This window comes from Pseudonaja textilis, chromosome 4 (genome assembly GCF_049901715.1).
Source record: "Pseudonaja textilis isolate UNSWEBS1 chromosome 4, rPseTex1.2, whole genome shotgun sequence".
Taxonomy (NCBI): Eukaryota; Metazoa; Chordata; class Lepidosauria; order Squamata; family Elapidae; genus Pseudonaja; species Pseudonaja textilis.
The window spans coordinates 52,117,916-52,137,747 of record NC_141993.1 but is presented as its reverse complement, the minus strand read 5'-3'; the positions used below and the strand labels follow the sequence as shown (position 1 = coordinate 52,137,747).

At 37.8% G+C, this 19,832-nt stretch overlaps 1 protein-coding gene and 1 long non-coding RNA gene across 7 annotated transcripts in view; one reads left to right on the top strand and one right to left on the bottom strand.

The window, feature by feature from the left end:
* Positions 1–16,691, top strand: part of LOC113436726 (uncharacterized) — a 25,292-nt gene extending 8,601 nt beyond the window's left edge. The window contains exon 3 of the long non-coding RNA XR_015743536.1: positions 15,528–16,691. This is a non-coding gene — a long non-coding RNA (uncharacterized LOC113436726). The remainder of the gene's footprint in view (positions 1–15,527) is intronic.
* The window catches only part of SAP130 (Sin3A associated protein 130), a 23,459-nt gene extending 3,627 nt beyond the window's left edge, over positions 1–19,832 (bottom strand). For 2 of the 6 annotated variants that reach the window (XM_087932994.1, XM_087932996.1), the window contains exons 1-18: positions 19,582–19,741; positions 17,726–17,840; positions 17,347–17,582; positions 15,277–15,444; positions 14,983–15,094; positions 13,519–13,643; positions 12,944–13,068; positions 12,433–12,580; positions 12,001–12,091; positions 11,517–11,621; positions 9,908–10,049; positions 9,033–9,151; positions 7,575–7,877; positions 6,640–6,814; positions 6,086–6,190; positions 4,601–4,959; positions 3,005–3,118; positions 2,452–2,577 (exon numbers count right to left, since the gene is read on the bottom strand). In XM_087932994.1, the coding sequence (XP_087789120.1) occupies positions 2,452–2,577; positions 3,005–3,118; positions 4,601–4,959; positions 6,086–6,190; positions 6,640–6,814; positions 7,575–7,877; positions 9,033–9,151; positions 9,908–10,049; positions 11,517–11,621; positions 12,001–12,091; positions 12,433–12,580; positions 12,944–13,068; positions 13,519–13,643; positions 14,983–15,094; positions 15,277–15,444; positions 17,347–17,582; positions 17,726–17,834 (2,662 nt within the window). In that variant the 5' untranslated portion in view covers positions 17,835–17,840; positions 19,582–19,741. Of the gene's footprint in view, positions 1–2,451; positions 2,578–2,869; positions 3,119–4,600; positions 4,960–6,085; positions 6,191–6,639; positions 6,815–7,574; positions 7,878–9,032; positions 9,152–9,907; positions 10,050–11,516; positions 11,622–12,000; positions 12,092–12,432; positions 12,581–12,943; positions 13,069–13,518; positions 13,644–14,982; positions 15,095–15,276; positions 15,445–17,346; positions 17,583–17,725; positions 17,841–19,581 lie in introns of all 6 variants that reach the window. The other 4 variants (XM_026701282.2, XM_087932993.1, XM_087932992.1 and 1 more) reach the window with 4 other exon arrangements.

The following is a 19,832-nucleotide window of genomic DNA, read 5'->3' as shown; positions in this document are numbered from 1 at the left end:
TGAATTACATTGTGAGTGGAGCATGAGATAAATTATCTCACTCCCCAAGAAGAAAGGATAGCAACAGAATTCTGAAACACTTTGCCTGGGTGAGAACAAGGGAAATGGGAGATAAGACGACAAGGAGAAGACTAGTATAAAACATCTTTGAGTGGGTTAGTGGAAGGTGGAAAGTTGGATAATTGGTCATGCTTTTGGATGATCTTTGGTGCTGGTTGGTTATGTATCCATCCTTGTTTTATTTGGCCTCTTTGCAGAAGCCATCAAGTCAGAAGATTGGGGGTAGACAACACAGTTTTGTGCAGATTCCCTTTTTCCAGAGTTGATTGCAGTTAGTGGTGATTGGGGAGGAGTGGTCCCTCCTTTGCCCCCTACTATGTAGGGCGCTACAGGGATTTGTGCTCTCGCTTCTCTTATTCAGCAGCAAACTGCTGGATGAGATTATCTGCCACCAAGGGGGGAAATATCAGAATATTGAATATACTCAATTGTATACCTGCCCCGGGTGAATTAAGCAATGCTATGGGTGTCTTATCCTGGTGCCTGGAGATTGTAACGGTCTGGATAGGGATCAGCAGGCTTCAACTGAAACCTGGCAAGAATGAGTGGCTTTGAGTTTTAGGGCCTTCTACTTCTAGGACTATGCCATCTTGTGCTGGATGGGGTTACATTGCCCCAGACTATGTGTGCAATCTGCAGATCTTCCTAGACTCAAGACTCCTACTCGAGTAGATGGCAATCGTGGTTAGGTAATTCTTTGTACAACTTATCTTCTGTACTAATTAATGCTAGCCCTAGATTGTGAGGGCCCAACTTACAAAGCACCTGGAAAATTCAAGCTGTGGAAAATACAATGGTGTGAGCAGTTATACGTGTTTCTGGCAGAACATGTTACACTCCTGCTTTAAAAGCTCCATTGATTACCAGTTTGCTTCCAGGCCCAATTCAAGTACTGGTTTTGACTTTTAAAGCCCTACATGGCATGAACCGGGTCATTGGTTGATGGTTTCTACTCCTAGGATGCTGCTGCTGGACAATTTCTATCTGCTGTTCCTAGAGTTAGAATCAGAGGTAACTCAATATTATTACAGGCCTACCTAATGTGTTGCACGAAGCCTGCTAAACACCCCTGTTGACCCATTGGCAATTTTTAAAAAGATCAATAAATTTGCATCCTCACTGCTCCTAAAGGCAGCTGCTAAGCACCTCCAATGTCTCCACTCCAGTGGTGTCACTTCTCAGTTGGGAAACATCTGATCACTGCACTGGGTATTTTTAATGTATTAGTGTGATCCTTTCCTTTCTACAGATTGTGCAAGCCTGCATAACAAGGTGGATATCACTTGGTATATCTACTGAATACTTCACAGTAGAGATACAGGATCTGTTCATATGTTCTGATGAAGTTGAAAACATGGGAAATTCCAAACAATCTGGAGAGCGATAGTGTTGGGAGACTTATTAATCTCTGGAGTATAGAGATTAATCATCTCTATAGCTTTTGATAGTTACCTTGTGCCCTCATTATTTCCAGACTGAATTTCTCTAATTTGTTATACACGGGCTTGCTAGAAACTTTGGCTGATACAAATTCAAGCTTGTAATAACCTATAAAATGCCATGTTTTGGCATATTTGCGAGGCTACTTGTTCTATGTAGAATTTGCTGGCAAAGAACGCATACTAAGTCTCTATTTCCTATGTACCAGAATACCCTTAACATGAATATCCCCAGCAATAAGACTGCTATTAACCAACACAATACTTGCTAAGACCTCGTTATTAGGCAGGCATTTAACAAATGAAAAACTGATGCAAAATGTATTTGAGTGTGTATTGGCATTGGTTATTATTATTATTAATAGTGAGTTCTATTAGAGTAATATAATTGCTTTAGGGCAGTAGGCACACTATACATGTAAAGGTCATACCTTGTGATCCAAATATGTAATGCAGTGTAAACAAGTGTCTGTGGTGTTTTTTCCCCTTACAATTTATTCATGTTAGCCATCAAGAAAAAACATGTAACTGTCGCAAAGCTCTAAAGATATACTTTCAGCTCAGATATGTTCTAATAATTATGTTAGATTAAAAAAGTTATAGTGACTGTACTTTCTTAAAATAAATGGGTTGCATTGGCCAAGGACCATCAGGTTTATGGTTTAGGAGAGCTGTGGATTTTAGTGAAATAAGTGCATTAACTTTATTGTGGATGAGACACCAGATTATTTTAATGCTACTATGAATTTCAGAGGAATAATGTCAGGAGTTGCTGAGGTACAAAAAAGAGTAAGAGTATTGAAAATTAGTGTATCTAATAGCAACTGGAGAAATGATGTAGATTGTGTTATATTGTTGAAATGTTATATACTTTTAAATAGACTTTTGCATGCATTGTTGATGACTAATACACCATTTCACACTGTGAAAATGTGTAGTGGAAAAGACATACCTTTTACTCTGACATCACTGTATCGCTGGAAATGATGATAGGCTGCTTTCCATGGATTGCGATAGTGACGGAGCAGAGTTATGGGTGGTCTTGGACGTACAGGCACATACCTCACTCCTTCTTCATCTAAAAAAAATTTAAGAATAACTATTCAGGCTTCACTGAGAAGTTTGTATTATGAACTACAAAAAATGAATGTAATCCTATGACTGACTTTTAAAGCAGAGGTGAGTTCTGCTTTGTTTAATGATAATTCTAGCATTAATCTGGGGAAAATATTTAATTTGTTTTTGGAAATAAAGAAGTTCTTCCTGTTCCCCTTCTCCTGAAATGTGGTATTTGGGTGGCTGAATAGATACGGTTTTGAGAGATGACTAACTAGGAATTAAAAGTTTCCTTTCTGAATTCAAATAATCACCTATATATTCTTTTGGAGGTGATTTGCGCTTTTCTGCCTTTATCAGCAAGCTTTTGGTAGTGGATTTCTCATCATCCGTGCTATTCGTCTCCATCATATCCCCTTCCTCTGTAGAGATGATGTGTTGCTGCTTACGTGGTTTTTTCCTTGGGGAAGCACCTGGCGGCAAGTCACTTTGGGGTACTGTAAGATTGTTGGCCAGCAATGTAACAGATGGAGATACACTATTTGTGCTCAGTGGAGGAACTGCTGGAAAGGAAAGAGAAACATGTTTAAGACATTTCATAGTTAGGGTTTAGGAAACACTCCAAATTTTCTGGCTTTTTCTTCCAGAAAATGCAGTGTGTTGCATCACTTGTTCTATTTCTAATATGCATTTATATGACAGACACTTTAGAATATTCTGCAAAATTATTCTCCCAAATGACTTAAAGGCCTTGCAATAGTCTGTCTCCCTATTGGGGGTTCTTTTCAGGAGTTTGGCCTTTGTACTAAGAAACCAAACAATTAGCCTTTTTGATAACATAATTTGAGAAACATATAGTAACTAGGAAAATTTCAAGCCTCATAAATACAATAAAATATTGATAACATTTGATACTTAAAGATGGGGTAACTTAAGACAAAATTCTTTTCTGTAAAAAAAAATAAGCAAAAGATCTTCAGGGGCTCTACAAACTTTACTAATGAGGTGCTTATCTTGAACACAAAACAGTGATTTGCTTATTTAATCAAATTATATAGCCCATCCATCTTCCTCCAAAAAGGAAACAGAGTTTAGTTGAAGCCTATTGTTCCCCATCTATTTTTGAAAACAGAAGAGGCTTCTTGGATGAGAAGTGAAACCAAGAAAGTCCAGTTGCCTTTTGGAAAAAGCACCTTGGGACGATCTGGATAATCCACTTCCTCCAAACTTCTCTGTAATAGTTGCTCAACAATTGCCTCTATCACCAAGTTCACAGTGCTAAGGCCTGGTCCACTTTTGGGGGCAAAATAGGTTCAGACAATTTCCTGATAACTGGGCAAGATACCACCCCAAATATCTCTGGGTTTGTGACAACGCAAGTGTTCAACAGGGAATGAATCCAAGCATCTTTATCTGACAGAAATTCTGCAAATACTTTCATGCGGTACCTCCCTTATCCTGGAGGCCCTGGGTCAGCTGAAGAGGTGGTGTAGTTTGCAGCTGAAATAAGGGCATGAGGTAGACTTTAATAGCAGCTCTAATCTATGTTTGGTTGAGTTCACCCTTATTCATGTCTCACAGTTGCACAAATGTAACACTTTTAACAGACACTCCAATTACAGGCAACTACAGTACTTATGTAGGAAATTTCCACAAGTTTTCAGTGATATGCTAATTTTTGTTTATGCAGCAATTTATAAACTTCTTTATATAATGATATAGAAAATCAAAGCAATTAAAATGAAACAAGTCTTTTCGCCATTATTTATTTATTTGATCGATTGATTTGCTGCCTATCTCATCTAGAAGTGACTCTGGGTGGCACATATTAAATCAATTTGAAACAAGTGCTCAAGTGGTTTTCCTAAACAATCCTAATCTCTCTTTTCTAATTATTTAAACAAGTCTAAATGTTTTCAAAGTAGACTGGAGAATCATTTTACTGGGATGATATAAGACTCCTTCTGTAAGCACCACTAGAAGATCTCTAAGATCCTTACGATTCTGTAAATCAAAACAACCCCCCCCAAAAAAAAACACCTTACCTGAAACTGGTCTCATTATATCCAAAGGTTCCACTTCCTCTTTTATTTTTATCTCTGGTACAACAGGACCCAGTACTGTAGACAGGATACCACTTATGGTTGATGGAGGTGGAGGAACAGTTACAACTGTGGCTGAAGTAGGTGGAGGAGCTGGAAGTGTTCCTGGAATGCTTGATAGAGCAGTTGTGGGCTGCAAAGGTGGACTAGCTGCCGTGATGATTGTTGGAATGGCAGACTGTGGCTGCTGAGAAGTAGGGACTGAGACAGGAGGTTGCTCATTGCTCTGTATGGATACTGCCTCCACAGACACTGTTACAGGAGTGGCCATTGAGACATGAATTTCTGGCTTAGGTTTAACACTAAACAAAACACACAAATTAAAAAGTTAGACTCTTTCTTCAAAATCCTCAACAATAAACTTACAATAGTATAGCGAAACAAGCAGAGCCATATATATTCAGAAATTAAATGACCATGAACCCACTGCAAATTTTGAAGCCTTCCCCAGCACACGTTCTGTGTTTTTCTCTCACTAAGAACCTCCTAGTCCCAGCTTCTACTTTCTGCTGAACGAGGAGCTATGAATCCAGGAGCACCTCCTTGGGGGAATGCAACCCTGTTTAGAAAACTTTAGAGACCATATTATTAAATTTTGCTGATGACCAACAGCTTTGTTTTGGTAGGGTTTATTCCAAGCCTGTTTCATTCCGTCTAGATCCTCAAACCTCCAGATACCTGTGCAAAATTTCTGGTATCATTCATGATGGCAATAAATTATCAATGACTTTGATCAATATACTGGTGATATCTCACCTGAACTAATGGATGACTTCTCCCATTGGTTTCATTTAGGTTTTAAACAGCATGGGAGAAATCCCTGAGCCTTATGGGACTCTGCTGGAGCTTCTGTGGATTTCACCACTGAAGCAATATACTCGGGTAGAACCATTCTAAAATAGTGCACTTACTTCCAGATTTTGCAGCTGGTCCAGTAGAAAGCTGTGATTGAATATTACCTACAGGTCTAGCAAGACCAAGACAGAATATATTCCCCACCTCTATGTTCTGATGAAGTAGTTTCTTTCCCATGATGGGGCCTGAATCCTGATTGGAAAGGATCCAAACAACCAATTTCCCTTTCGTCCTTTCTAGCTGATTCCACATCATTTTCTCAGTAATCTTTCTTAAGAACCATGTGTGGAAACGGCATCCAGGAGTTCCTTCTTAAAAAGAGATGACCTACCACTCCTTTAAAGCAGATGGCAATACCCTCTTTCTTAAAGAAGTATTAATATTATGGATTCAGGAACTCACATCCAACCTTATCCCATTATCTTGAATTACACAAGCTAAAAAGACTTTGCTCAGTGAACATTCATATATATGTTTGCTTATATTACTTGCTTTAAATATTTACCATAAGATATATTTTTGTTTGCAAAGCTAAAATAGGAGCTTTTTGGGGGGAGAGGGGGGAAATCTTACCCGGCTGGTCTTGGTGATCCACTTGCACTTCTCACAGAACTTTCTACCCGAGGGCCAGCTACCTCAGTTGGTTGAGGAGGAATTAGGCTTTTCCTCACTGCCAGCCTGCAAAACAACACGCCAACTACTAAGAAATTTCCTTTGTTTATAAGCATGAATATCTGTGTAAAGAGTATAGATCAACATTGTAATTAACTTAAAAATATTGTAGTAGCTCTCCAGTGAGGGAAAAACAAGAAATGTAATATACTGTTCTATTCTGCAAGTATAAAGCATTCATTCAATACTATGTCCAGCAATTTTGACAGCTTCAACAAAAAGACTTAAAAAGACTTTTTCTAGCTTTGATCTGCATAAAATAAAAATACAATCAGATATATAAAACTTTGCTATTTGTGGTTTCTTTTTTGCTTTATTAGCAGTGTATTGTCAACGATATGAAATATGGTTGATGGAATAAATGTTACAAAATGAATTTACTTCTGATATGGTGATGAGCATATCATAAGTGTAAATATTTGCATAAATATTACTGCAACTGCAATTTTACTCACCCATCAGTAGTAGGTTTCTTTCGGAGAATGCTTGGACGTGGGGATGAACCCTGAGCTGATGTGCTAGAATTGGCACTCTGGCTGTGAGTTTGCACCACTGTAGTTGAAGCTGAAGCAGAGTTGAATGTATTGCTAATTGGATTGGCCATAATGGTGGCTCCATCTGCCAAGACCACTGGTGAAAATGGTCAGAAAAATTTAGTTGAAATGATTATCTGGAAATTATAACTTGCTTTCCTTAAAATAACCCATGTTTGGATCACAAATATTGATATTTTTAATTTATTGGGTACTCTTATCTATACTTTTTCAGAATTAAATCTACTGATGCTCAATATAGCATTCTCCTTCCATAAGTCTCTAAATAATAACTTTGTAGTTAACTCCTTCCTTAGAGAAAAAGGTGATATGCATTTCTAATCTTGGAGATTGAAAGAAAGCAGAAACTTTATCCTGCTTGATGACACCAGAACATTTGCAATACAATTGCAAGTATGAACAACAAAATAGCAATCTAACTCTAAATAATATGTCCTACGTGCAGTTCTTTGTATGTTTCCTTAAAAATTCCAGCATAATCAAAATTACTTCTTAAAAAGGCCAATATTCAGAATGCGTTTTCCTAATAACACTAATATTGTCCAAATAGCAGGTGGCTATTAGAAAAAAAGAAATTTTTAATTGGGGCCTGCATTATGGTCTTTTTATTACTAAATGAAGACCACCTTAAATGGAATGCTTTCAAAATTCTTTTACATACTATTAAATTTTATTGAAATTTGGTTTTATATTGTTGATGGTTCTGTTTTAGATTTAATGCTTGCATCTTTTATGGTTTTAAATTTTATATTTATACAAAAAAAAGGTAATTATTGGAATATATCTTATATGTCTATATCTCTATATATCACAAATAAATCAGAATAAATAAAGACCTGATGTCTTGGTTTCAGTTTGTGGTTGCGGAGGCCCCAATGGTGCTGTTTGAAGACCTTGAGTGCCAATTGGTGCAGCTGGATGTAGCCCTTGGGTTCCAATTGGCGTAGACTGTATTCCTTGGGCACTGATGGGTGCTGGCTGTATCCCCTGTGCACCAATTGGTGTAGACTGTATGCCCTGTATGTGACGGGCGTGGGATGCATCTACTGTCATCAGCTGCATGGGGTTAAGATGCACTGTCGAAGCTACTCCTACTCCTGTCTGAGCTGCTATGGCAGAATTAGGAGCCTGGGCTGAAACTGGAACGACATGCTTAATAAATATTCTGGTTTGTGTGGGAGTAATTGAGTGCAATATTGTTAAATGCACTTCATACCTGATAATGTAATTATATATCAGCAGTTTTATAGTAACAAAAGGTTAAGATCTATGTACACCAGTTTTAGCTTTAAATCCACACAATAACTATGCCGTTTCATATTGCTAAAGTTATATTATAACTTGCATGAACATGATTACTGCCACTAAACTTATTTGCTTTCACACCAACTCAAGAGAACATACTCAATTCATATCCCAGCTCCATTCATCACAGCATGTTCAATTAGCCAAATTATTATAGAAGATAATACAGTAATAGTCTAGCATAGATAAAAACAAACCATACAATTGCAAAACTCATATAATAATACAGTGATTGTGAATTTAAATAAGAAAATATCCAATTCAATATTCACTGAACTTAAACTTATTGGATTGTTTTAGCTTGTATTTTCCAACAATACAGTTTATACTTACAATGGAGAGAGCTTGTTTGCATAACATACATCCCAAGCTCATTACCAGAGCTTACAATGCATAATTCTTAATGTTCTTACAATCATATAAGAGATAATGTTCTGATTTATTCATTCTTTTCAATGCATAAACCAGAACATTAATCTCTTATATGACTTTTGTAATTATTAATAAATAATTCATGTGGCTAACCAGGACACTTAGAAAAGCATTGAAAAAGCATTTTTCATAATAGATTTCAGATTTTTATTGTATTAAAAATACCATAACACTGCCATTAATACCTGTATTGCTTATTTACACCCGAAGAAACTAACTGAATAAATTACTAGCATTTTGTTGTAAGCCACCCAAAGACTTTGGATATAAGACGAGTGGCAATTAAATGCAATAAATAAATAAATAAAATGAGTGGTGAATACATTCAATAAATAATAAACAAACAAATAATAATTTCAAAAATTTGTTCCATTATTTTAATTAAGCAAAAGATGATCAATGTGTTTTTCTCTTTTTGAATTTGGTGATTAGGGTTTCTTTCTTAGATCCCATAATTTGCAGTCACATCTTCATCTTAAACATTGTTTTTATGGATAAAGTCATACTGCTGCTCTTGGTAAACTAATTGTAAATTAGTGAAATTAGTGAATTCTTACCAGGATATTGTCGGATAGTGGATACAGAGCTGGTAATAGGTGTGTAAGTGTGGGCAGCCAAAGGGTACGAAGGAGGATATGTTGGTAAGAAATACTGAAATTGAACAGGCACTGACTGTCTACAGGAGTGGAAATGAGAATGATTAAATATAGTCTTGCAATTAGATCCACTTAATAAAATATAGTTATGATTATTACATTTTATTATAGTGCAAATTATAAATCTTATTTGTTAGCTTATTTGGAGATGAGATTTGAAAAAAAATTTTAAAGAACATTTGAAAAGATTGTGGAAACAACTCATTTCTTTCTACACCTTGCCACATTATAATCCAATTAGAAGAATAAATATGGGATAAGGGAAAGGATTTTTACATATTACTTGTTTAATGCCTCGGTTTTTTTTAAAATTCTCAGTTCCATTGATAATTAATATAGAACAGCATGTATACATTTGACAAACTTTAGAAATGCATTTTTAAGCACATACATATTACAATCCATTTCTAAATACAGCAGAGTTTTGAAATGCAGGATTTGACAAGGAGCATTATAGGTAGTCCTTGTCTTATGGCCACAGTTGAGAACAGAATGCCACGAGTCATTGCAGTCATAAGTTGAGTCATCACATGACCAGACCAGATTTTATGACCACTTTTACTGCAGTCCTAAGTCAAGTCACCAGGATCATATGTGCAAAACCATCTTAGCCAACTGGCTAAAAATATAGCAAATTGTGATCACATGGCAGCAGGATGCTGCAACAGATCAGTCTGTGTATCAGATGCTAAGCATCTAAATTGTGATGTGACATAAGATCAGGGTGATAGTGATTAAGAAATTATTTTCCTGTATAAGAAAATAAGCTCGCTTACCTATTATCATTTCTAGCTTCCATTGCCACTGGATTTGGAGATGCACGGTGACCAGATATAGGAATAAGATTACTTCTCTCTGCAGTATAATCAGACTGGATACGGGGAGGGGTGTGTGTGATTTGCTGGGGGACGACTTTAGCTGTATAATAACAAGAGACAATCCAGTTATTCACCATACTCAGTAAACTAAGATTAAGAAAATAACATATGTAGAAGATGATGTTCAGGGAACCAGTTCTATTATCCTTTTAACAGAAAGACAGTACATGATAATTTAGAGCTAAAAACATAGGCATTTTCAACTGGGTAGAAATGTGATATATACAATTTGTAAAGCATTATATGGGCAAAGAGACACCTATTGCGCTACTGAAGGAAAATGAGTGATGAATCTGATCAGATATGAGCTAGAGTCTCTCTATTAAGACTTAACTTATGGTGGTAAGAGCAGCATCTGCATAATTTTGCCTGGTGGCTTCTTTCAAAATCACCAGGTCCCTCCTGGAACAAGGAGGGGGGTGCTCACGTGATCAACTTTGAGGCCATTCAGAGAAATTTTTAGAACACCGGCTGGACAGTCACTTATATCTGTTCCCAGTTGGAATTCATGCACAGTGCAGGTCCATTAGAATACCTGGGGAAAGGACTTTCCCAATTATCTAGAAGCAGTTTGACTGTGTTGGTCCTGAGGAAGTGGGCAGAGTGCTCAGTGCTGTCAAGGTAACCACCTGCCAATTAGATCCCTGTCCCTCCTGACTAATGAAAGCTTCCAGGACAGCAACTGCCAGATGGGTTCAGGCAGTGTTACAATTCTTCATTACAGGAGGTATGTTTCCATGATTAGGCAGAAGTCATGGCTAGGAGAGCCTTTGCATAACTATATGTTGTGTGCCAGTTGTGCCCTTTCCTGGATCTTGCATCCCTGCACACAGTCACTCAAGCCCTGGTCATCTCATGCTTGCAAAGTACTCTACATGGGGTTACTCTTGAAGAGTATTCAGAAGCTATAACTGGTCCATAGCGATGCGAACAGCTCTTGTTGTATTGCTGTTGGCTTCCAAGTCCAATTCAAGGTATTGGTTATCATCTTTAAAGCCCTTCATGGCATGGGTCCAGGCTGTCTGAGGAAATATCTCACTCCAGTGGAATTGGCTCATCTCACTTATGTTGGCAGAAGGGACATGCTGTGGATCCCATTGGCCAAGGAATTCCAACTAGTGGGATCCAAGAGAAGAACTCTTTCTGTCCTCTGAAACATCATGCCCTCTTTTGGCCTTCCGAAAGGACCTGAAGACCTAGCTCTACCAACTGACTGGGATCTCACTGAGGGCATGTCATTCTGGATGTTGTTAATGGATTAATATCCCATCTCCTCCCCTGTGTGCATCTTGCTCTCTTCCTTCCCATCTTGTCAATTTTAAACCAAATTTAGTGATAATATTTACTATTTTAAAGTTTTATCTTGTTTTTATGATTGTAAGCCGCCTCTAGGCAAGATGGGTGGCATATAAGTTTAATAAATAATAAACTGCCTACCTCTGGGAACAACAAAAATAAAATACTTAAATATTACAAATCAAATTACAGTATAAGAGAACCCACTCACCAACTGGGATGTTTGAAGTGGTCACAGCTGTTGCATGGGATGAATGTGAGGGCATAGTCACAGTGACAATTGTACTAGTGGCTGCTTGAGTGTGAGATATGGAACCTAGAAGAAAAATGTAATACAATTAAATCTCTGTGTAGAAATTGCCAATGAATATAGATGAGAAGAACAGGATAATCTATGCACAGTAATATATTCTATTGATAGAATCAAGCTAAAAGAAATGTCAAGCAGTATTTTTCATATGGTATGACACAGTGGGGCTAATGAAAAGGGATGTACCCCAAATCCTAGACTATATTTGTGCCCCTATAATCTTGCTTTCTTCTCAAATGTTACATATGGCTCATGGCCATCAAAATGTTGCTACTGTCACTCATTTCACTATTATGAAAACAAAAGATTTTGTTTGAACAGTTTTGCAACTTTAATAACTTTTTAGTTTTACAAATAGTTCTGAATGAGAACTACAGATACTTACCAGTTGTAGTCACAGAAGGAATAGTATTTGTTGCTAAAATTGGTGCCACAGTTGCTGCTGCTACTGGAGTACCAGTACTAAAAATTGTTTTCTGTGGAGGAAAAAGTTGTATATCAAAAACTGTTGAAAATTTGCTTAAAAATCTTACTGTAACAGCTTGAACTAGTTGCCAAGCTATTAGCCCTTACAAAACATAATATTTATATGTGGCTTAAAACCATGATTTATTGAATAAAGTAACAACTTTTGAATAAAGTAACAACTGAATGATCTCAGTTACTGCATTAAGCTGTTATTCATACAACATAACATGCAATAATTTATATCATGCAATCTATTAAGTTAAAAAAAAACACTTGCTCCAAAAGTGTGATGCGTGAATGCCTCAACGGAGAAGAAGTAACTGTTTGGACTGCATTAAAAATAATTTACCTGAGCCATGTTGTGAAGCTGTTTTTGTGTTCCTATGGCTGGATGAGAAGGTAAAGTAATTCTGGTTGCTGTATCTCTTGGCTGGGCTGGCCGCTGAATACTGATAGGTGCAGAAGGTGGGTGCTGTTGAATTGACAGTGCTGGCCGACTGTTTAAAAAAAGGTTATTTTACTTAAGGTAGTTAAAAGAGATATCAAGAGATATCATGACTTAAGATGTGCATTACCTAAATGTCAAGAGCAAGTACTGTCCTCTTGGAACATGAATCAGGATGATTTCATATTACATGGATAACTTACAGAGCACGGAAGCTGATTAGCATAGCAAAATACTGTGCAAAAATGGCTTGGCTCATTGAGCAATGAACTAAGAAGGCAACCTGAAACAGCCTGTATATAGCAGCCAGATCATATAACGTGATCCTCAGGTACAAACAAATCAACATGCAAACACATATATACCTTCCAATTATATACTTGGTCTACTTAATGCTGTGTTCTCTGATGGTTACCTGAGTGTGGATTCTGTAGCATGTGTGGTTGTCGTAGTAATAACAGGTGACTGAGCCCTTGTGGCTGAGACTGTTGCAACTACAGCAGGTGGAATAGTACTTGAAGTTGTCACAGCAGGCCGAGACTATGTAGGCAAGAAAAAAAAGCATCTTACTGGAATTGCAATTTTGTTATTGTAAGAACTTCCAACTATTTCAGAATCTGTTTCTTTAAAAAAATGAGTACTGATATTTAAGTTATATCATTCAGTTGTATAAAATATAAAAATTGTCGGAAGGCATTATTTTTAGAGCACTAGAAAAGAAAAAGTGCATGACAACCTGTGAAGAGTAAAACAATACTTAAATCAACTACCATAGACATTGAAACTCTTAAGTAGAAAGGCATCTTGAAGTTCACTATATTTACAGTAGCTTCTCCAAAACTATTTCTATAACGTTAAGAAAAGAAGCTGTCGGATTTCCCAGATTATTTATGCAATGAGCCATTAAATCTGCAAAGTGATTTCTGACTGAAAGAGACAAAAGAAAGCATTCAAACAATTAAATGACAATACCACATAAGTGCAACTTGCCTGGATGGGTTGATGAATGATATGCTGAACTGCTGACTGAGCTGTTGCTGCATTTGGCAATTGCGAAGCTGGCCTCAAGACAGTTGTTACTTTAGAACTTGACATTACAGCAGCAGCAGCTGCACCTGAAAGAAACCATACTCATATAACTGAACAACATTTAATATTCCATTTTAAAAGTGTCAACTGTAGCTTTTGTATAAGAGACATGATGAAAAAATAAGGAATACTACCAGTACCCGTAACTGTATACAACAGTAAGTTCAGACACACTTAAAATCACAGATTGGAAGAAGTCAACTGGGCCATCTAATCCAACACCTCATGCAGAACTCCAAATTAGAAGGTTCCTAACAAACCATTGGGTGGCTAACTCATCCAACATAAGAGAGCATCTCCCTTGGAAGTTGGTTTCATTGTCAATTTCACTATCATAAGGAAAAAAAATCATAATATTTAATTGTAATTTGCCTTTCCTTTAAGGCCACTATTCTGACTTCCGCACATGGGATGACAGAGACCATAGAGAACCTTTTTCTAGGCAATGTCCTCTCAAAACCTTAAGCAGTGCCAGATTTACCCATACCTAGTCTCTTTTCAAGGCTAGTTATATTCAGTCTCCTTAGTTTGGTCACAAGAGCCTATCCAGTATTATCAGGAAACTTTTATATAAACCACACTAGGGAGACTGGGGGGGGGTGGGGGGGGTATGTTTTAATTATAACAAGTGGCTTATGATTTAGATTCCCCAAATTTAGAGGGGCAGCTTATCTTTGGGTGGCATTTTGATGAAAACTTTGAAGGTTGGCTTACCCACAGATGTAATTCATGGGTACGTACACAATGTGCCATATATACATGGTTCAGGGGATCTGAATTTATTTAATGTCAGAACATCCACCCCATGTTTCTATGATGATATTAAAGAAATTCAGCCCTTCAGCCACCTCTTACAACTGCCCAATGGAACATATTTCCTGTTTTCAAAGAAGATAGGTCTGACTTATTTTGATAATTGGATAAATTACAGTGGCTCAGATACTATGGTAAACCATGAACTATAACATCATTTCGATCAGGCTGCTAAGACAAACCTAAACAACTGTTCTTAGGGCTTAGCATAATATAAATGCAACTTAAGACTAATCTCTTTAATGGGAATTGAAGTGGGAGTCTCATTGACCTTAACTGCAGAAAACGTTAACATACAACCATAACCATATTGTGATATTTCCAAAGCAACTGAGATTTCTTTATGATCAATGAACTATATAATGCCACAAAGATGTACTGTGATATCTCCCAACAAGAATGTAGTTAAACAGAATTGCTTCAGATTCAAGTCCAGCCTTCTCTAGATGCTTCACTTTAGGAGTAATATCTATATTACCCATATCTAAAAATTATCCAAAGAAGATTGCTATATAATCATTTGCTACAAGAAAGTACAATTAAGTTTATTACCTCGAGGCAAGTGAGAAGCTCCAATATGTAAGGGAGGCCCAGGAGCACTACTTCGGATAATTGACATTTGAACATTGGTTGTCATAATATGGTGCACGCTATTGGGATGCCCCTGCATATAAAATAGTTATAAAATACAATTATAATAACTATGGTTAATCTGAAATTTTAAAACAAATACAAAGGTAAAATTTAAGTATACATCTTTACAGTAGAAGTGTATTAAAGACCTTTTCATTCTCTTCTGTTCCATAGTCTTAAGGAATAAGTATATTTTAGCAGGAAAAAAAATACCTGTTGTCCACTTATTGTTGCTACAGGAATAGCAGATGCCTGTGGGATGCTACTTTCCATTGTTACAGTAACCTGGCCAGGGACTTTGGTGGGACCAGACAGAGTAGATGGTGGGGCTGGTGGGGCTGGTGCAATAGGACGACTGGGTATTGCGGGCTTCAAAGGAGGCTGAAAATAACATAAAGATATAATTGCTTCCTCTTTATATAAAAATAACATGAGTATGTAACAGTTATTTTTCCTTATGGCAGGAGCAGGCAACAAGTGGTTTTTCAGATATTGCTGCATTATAAACTCTCATCATCCATCCCTCCCTACGGCCATGTTACCAAAGTAGCTGCAATTTGGCAATATCTGGAAGTCATCATGTACCAGTCCCTTAGAAGCCAGAATTGGGAAGACAGCAACAGACAGCAAGTGCCACCTAATGCAAAGCTGAAAAAACAGTGGACCACTTACTTAGTAGCTGCTGCAAGAAGATTGCACAGAATACAAGCAATGGCACGACAAAGTAACAACAATGGTGCATTGGAAGATCTGCAAGAAATATCATTTGCCTGCAAGTAAGAACTGGTGGGACCCTATAATAGAGAAAGTCGCAGAAAATGAAGAAGTTAAATTTGCCCTGAGATTTTAGAATTTAAACAGATAGGCACAAAAAAGTATGGATAGTGGATGTCGCAGTAAGGAAAAAGCAGAATGGAACAGAAGGAACTGGAGAAGATAACAAAATATGAAGGCCTTTAAACAGAAATAGAACAACTGTGGCAAAAGAAAGCAAAGACAGTACCAATAGTCATAGGCACCTTGTGTGCAATCCCAAAACAACTGGGGCACCATTTGAACACCACCAGCATTGGCAAATTCACTACCAATCAATTGCAAAAGGTGGCTTTACTTGGGAACAGTTTATACACTGCGATGATATCTGTAACACTATTAAACATCCACACCTGCTTATCCCAGCCTTGGAAAGAACTTGATAGAAAAAAAGGCCAAATCCAGTCTAAATATCTGGCTGACTGCAATGAATCATAATAATTCATCAGTCAATTGCAAAAGGCAACTTTACTCGGAATAGCTTAATAAATGTGTACAAAGTCAATACTGAGAAGACAGAAACAGATAATGTTGCCTCTGCAAAGAAGCTGAAGTGGACTACCTAGCTAGCTGCCACAAGATCACATAGATTGACTACAAACACCGGTATGACAAAGTAGCAACAATGGTGCATTGGAATATCTGCAAGAAATACCATTTGCCTACAAGCAAGACCTGGTGAGACCACAAAATAGACAAAGTAGTAGAAGATGAAAATGCTGAAGCCCTGGAATTTTATAATTCAAACAGATAAATACCTGCCACATAACATCCTAGACTTAACAAATGTCAGTAACAAAGCAAAAAACTCTGAATAGTGAATGTGGCAGTACCAGAGTTAGCAAAGAGAAGAACTGCAGAAAATCACAAAGAACTACAAATAAAAATTGAACTGTGGCAAAAGAAATATAGTACCAATAATAATAGCCTTAGGTGCAATCCCAAAACAATTGAAGCACCACTTGAATACCATTGGCATTAACAAACTCAACACTAGTCAATTGCTTTATTTGGAACAGCTTATGACCTGAAAATATATTTTTAACACCATGAAACAATATCATATGCCTATCCCAAGTCCTTGGGTTGGATTCAGTAGATGGATAAAAATGCCAAATTCAGCCTGAATATCTGGCTGACTATGCAACCAATCATAATAATCTGGCTGACTATGCAACCAATCATCATAATAGAGTATTAAACATATATGTTTAATTCACATTTAAAGAACCTATAGAAAGGTATTTAGTAATATACATGAAAGTTGGGTTATTACATACTTTTCCTACATATCTACTGAATAGTGGCCTTTCTTTTTTTCAGTTACTTTCTGTAATTTTAAAAAACCTAAAAGAAATCCAGATTAATTATTTGTGATAAGTCAGCGTAACTGAAAATACCTAAGGCATCAAATGCCAATGTGAGAGAAAAATATTTACAATTGTAGTGTACAAAATTAGTTTCCATTACCTTGATAAGCCCTTCAGGAAAGGTAAGTGGCACTGCTGGAGCCAAATGAGTTGGAGGAGCTGCCACTGTAACTGGTACACCTGATGGCACTGTATGGTGTTGAGTCAACATTTGCACTTGTGGATATGGTCGAACTACCACTGTTTCCTGCTTCTCTTCACGGGACTGAAGAGAGCTAGCAGGAACCACATGATCTCTTGGAGTCACTTCCAATTCTCGATTAGGTTCATCACTTACTATATGAAAAGGAAAAAGAACCCAATATAGAAAATTTGAACCATTACCATGAAAAATAAGAATTTATTAAACTGTGTAAATATTATATTTAATTTCAGTGGACTTACTTCCATGGAATTTGTTCTTGGTAAAAATGTCTTACCTGTTGTTGCTGGATTTATCAGTCCAGCAGGTCCACTGGTAGAAATTGGAGGAGCTGGACCTAGAGTTGGGGGAGGGACTCCAGTCCGAGGAAACTGCTGAGAACTCATTTCCGCCTGTGAAGCACATATGCAGTTGTAAGAGATTCAGATGCCCGCATTACTGAATACTTTGTTGAGAAGTCTCAGTGAAATCTATTGCTCACATTTTTACTTTCATATATTGTTATTTACAACTGACCTGTAAAGCACTCTCAAATCAAAATTCTAGTTATATAGTTCAAACAGCTCAATTATGTTAAGTAACAATTGCAATAAAATGTATGAATGCAACAGCAGCTAGAAATCAAATCAGTTTTTAGACATTCAGCAGACAACTATCAATGCTAAACAATGACAAGCAAATCAACTGTTTATTCAAAAATAAGTTACACTGTGTTCAGAGATAATCAATTAAGTTTGCAGAGAATTAAGTTTTAAATGTGTTTGAAGTTTGAGTAAATTTTTCTGTTGAATAGTTTTAGGAAGCTTAATAAATACTTCATCATGAAATTGTGTAAGCCTGACACTGAACTCCAAGCATTCTCATAAATGTGCAATTTTATATACTTTTATGGAAATAATCCTCATTAAACTAGTTTAGTAGATGGTGGATGAATGGACAGACAGAGGGATAGATAGTTCTCAAAGTGTGAGAATAGTGACAATTGTTTCTCCTGGGTATAAAAACATTTCTATTTCAAAGTCTATTCTATTTGAAAGCAGCAACAAAGAACACCGTTGTCACAGGTGCCAGACTGAAAAGGAAAAAGCTGGCTATTTTGGGGAACTGCAAGCAGATATTTCTTAAAACAATAAATTAGCCTTAAAGTATATTGTAAAAACAATGTGTCATCACACCATTGATCCACATTAAATTGGTATTTTTTTGCCTGAAATTTTCCGAAGACTCAGTCAGAGGTCTTAGCCCACAATTACTTTACATTTTACAGCATAAGACCTTCTTACGGGTCTTTGCGTTTCTCGTTTAGCTTTCAGATTCCTTTCAAACTACCTTGCAGACATGCTCTAACGGAGGCCGTTAGGACACACAAGGTGAACATAATGCTAGTCTTACATGTTACAAATGTATATTTAAACGAAACGTGGCTAGCAGCGGCTCCAAGGCGACCTAGTCTCGTCGTGCCCGATAGCACTGGGAACTTCGCCTTCCAAATAAAGCAGTCCGGGCTAAAGGCAGCTTTCAACTTTCCGGGTCGGAGAGTGTCGCGATCGGAAGAACTTTAAGGGTAAAATTCTCAAGACGAAAAGCGACTCATGACAAACGCAAAACTAGCGGCGAAGCCCACAATCAGGCCCCGCCCCGCCAGAGGCGTCACACGAAGCTCCTCCCTTTCTCTCAGATACGGGCGGAATTATTCTCTTGAAATAAGTTCCACCCACTGGCTTCGCCGTTAAAAGTCCAGCCCCTTCTCTCACCAGCCAATTGGAAAGTCTCACCTTCCTACAGTCGACCAATCCGGATCAAAGACTAGCACTACAGGCCAACCAATAGGGAAACCCACATTGGCTACGCCTGGTTACCAATAAGAAAATAAGTAATGGCTAATTAGGGCCAGCTAAAGCCCGCCTCCCATCCCTCCCTGGTCACTATGTGGAACAGACGCGCAGAATAAAGGACCCGGATGTTCAGATAGAATAAAAAAGCTGCAGCTACCGACAACAAACCCCGCGCAGAGCTTCTAGGAGAAAAGAAAAAGGGACCTCTCGGGTTGATATCTACTGAACCGTGACTAGAAGGGACGATGACGGCTTCGGGCAGACCCCCGTCTTCGAGGCAGCTCCTCCCACGACTTACCTGGTGAGGAGGGCGGCGGAATCCCTCCGGAAAAACTCCCCGAAGCACTGCGACGTGCACCGACAGCAAGGGGGCTCAGTCGAAGTGTTGCTTCCGCTGCTGCAGCAAACCACCCCTCCCCCTTCAGATCGATTGGGTCTCGGCGCGTCCCGCCCACCGTGGTGAGACTTTCGCCTCGTTGTGCGCGGCCATTGGCTGAGCCGCGGGTGGCCGAAAGAGTCTTGGGAGTTGCAGTTCGAGATTCGAACGGC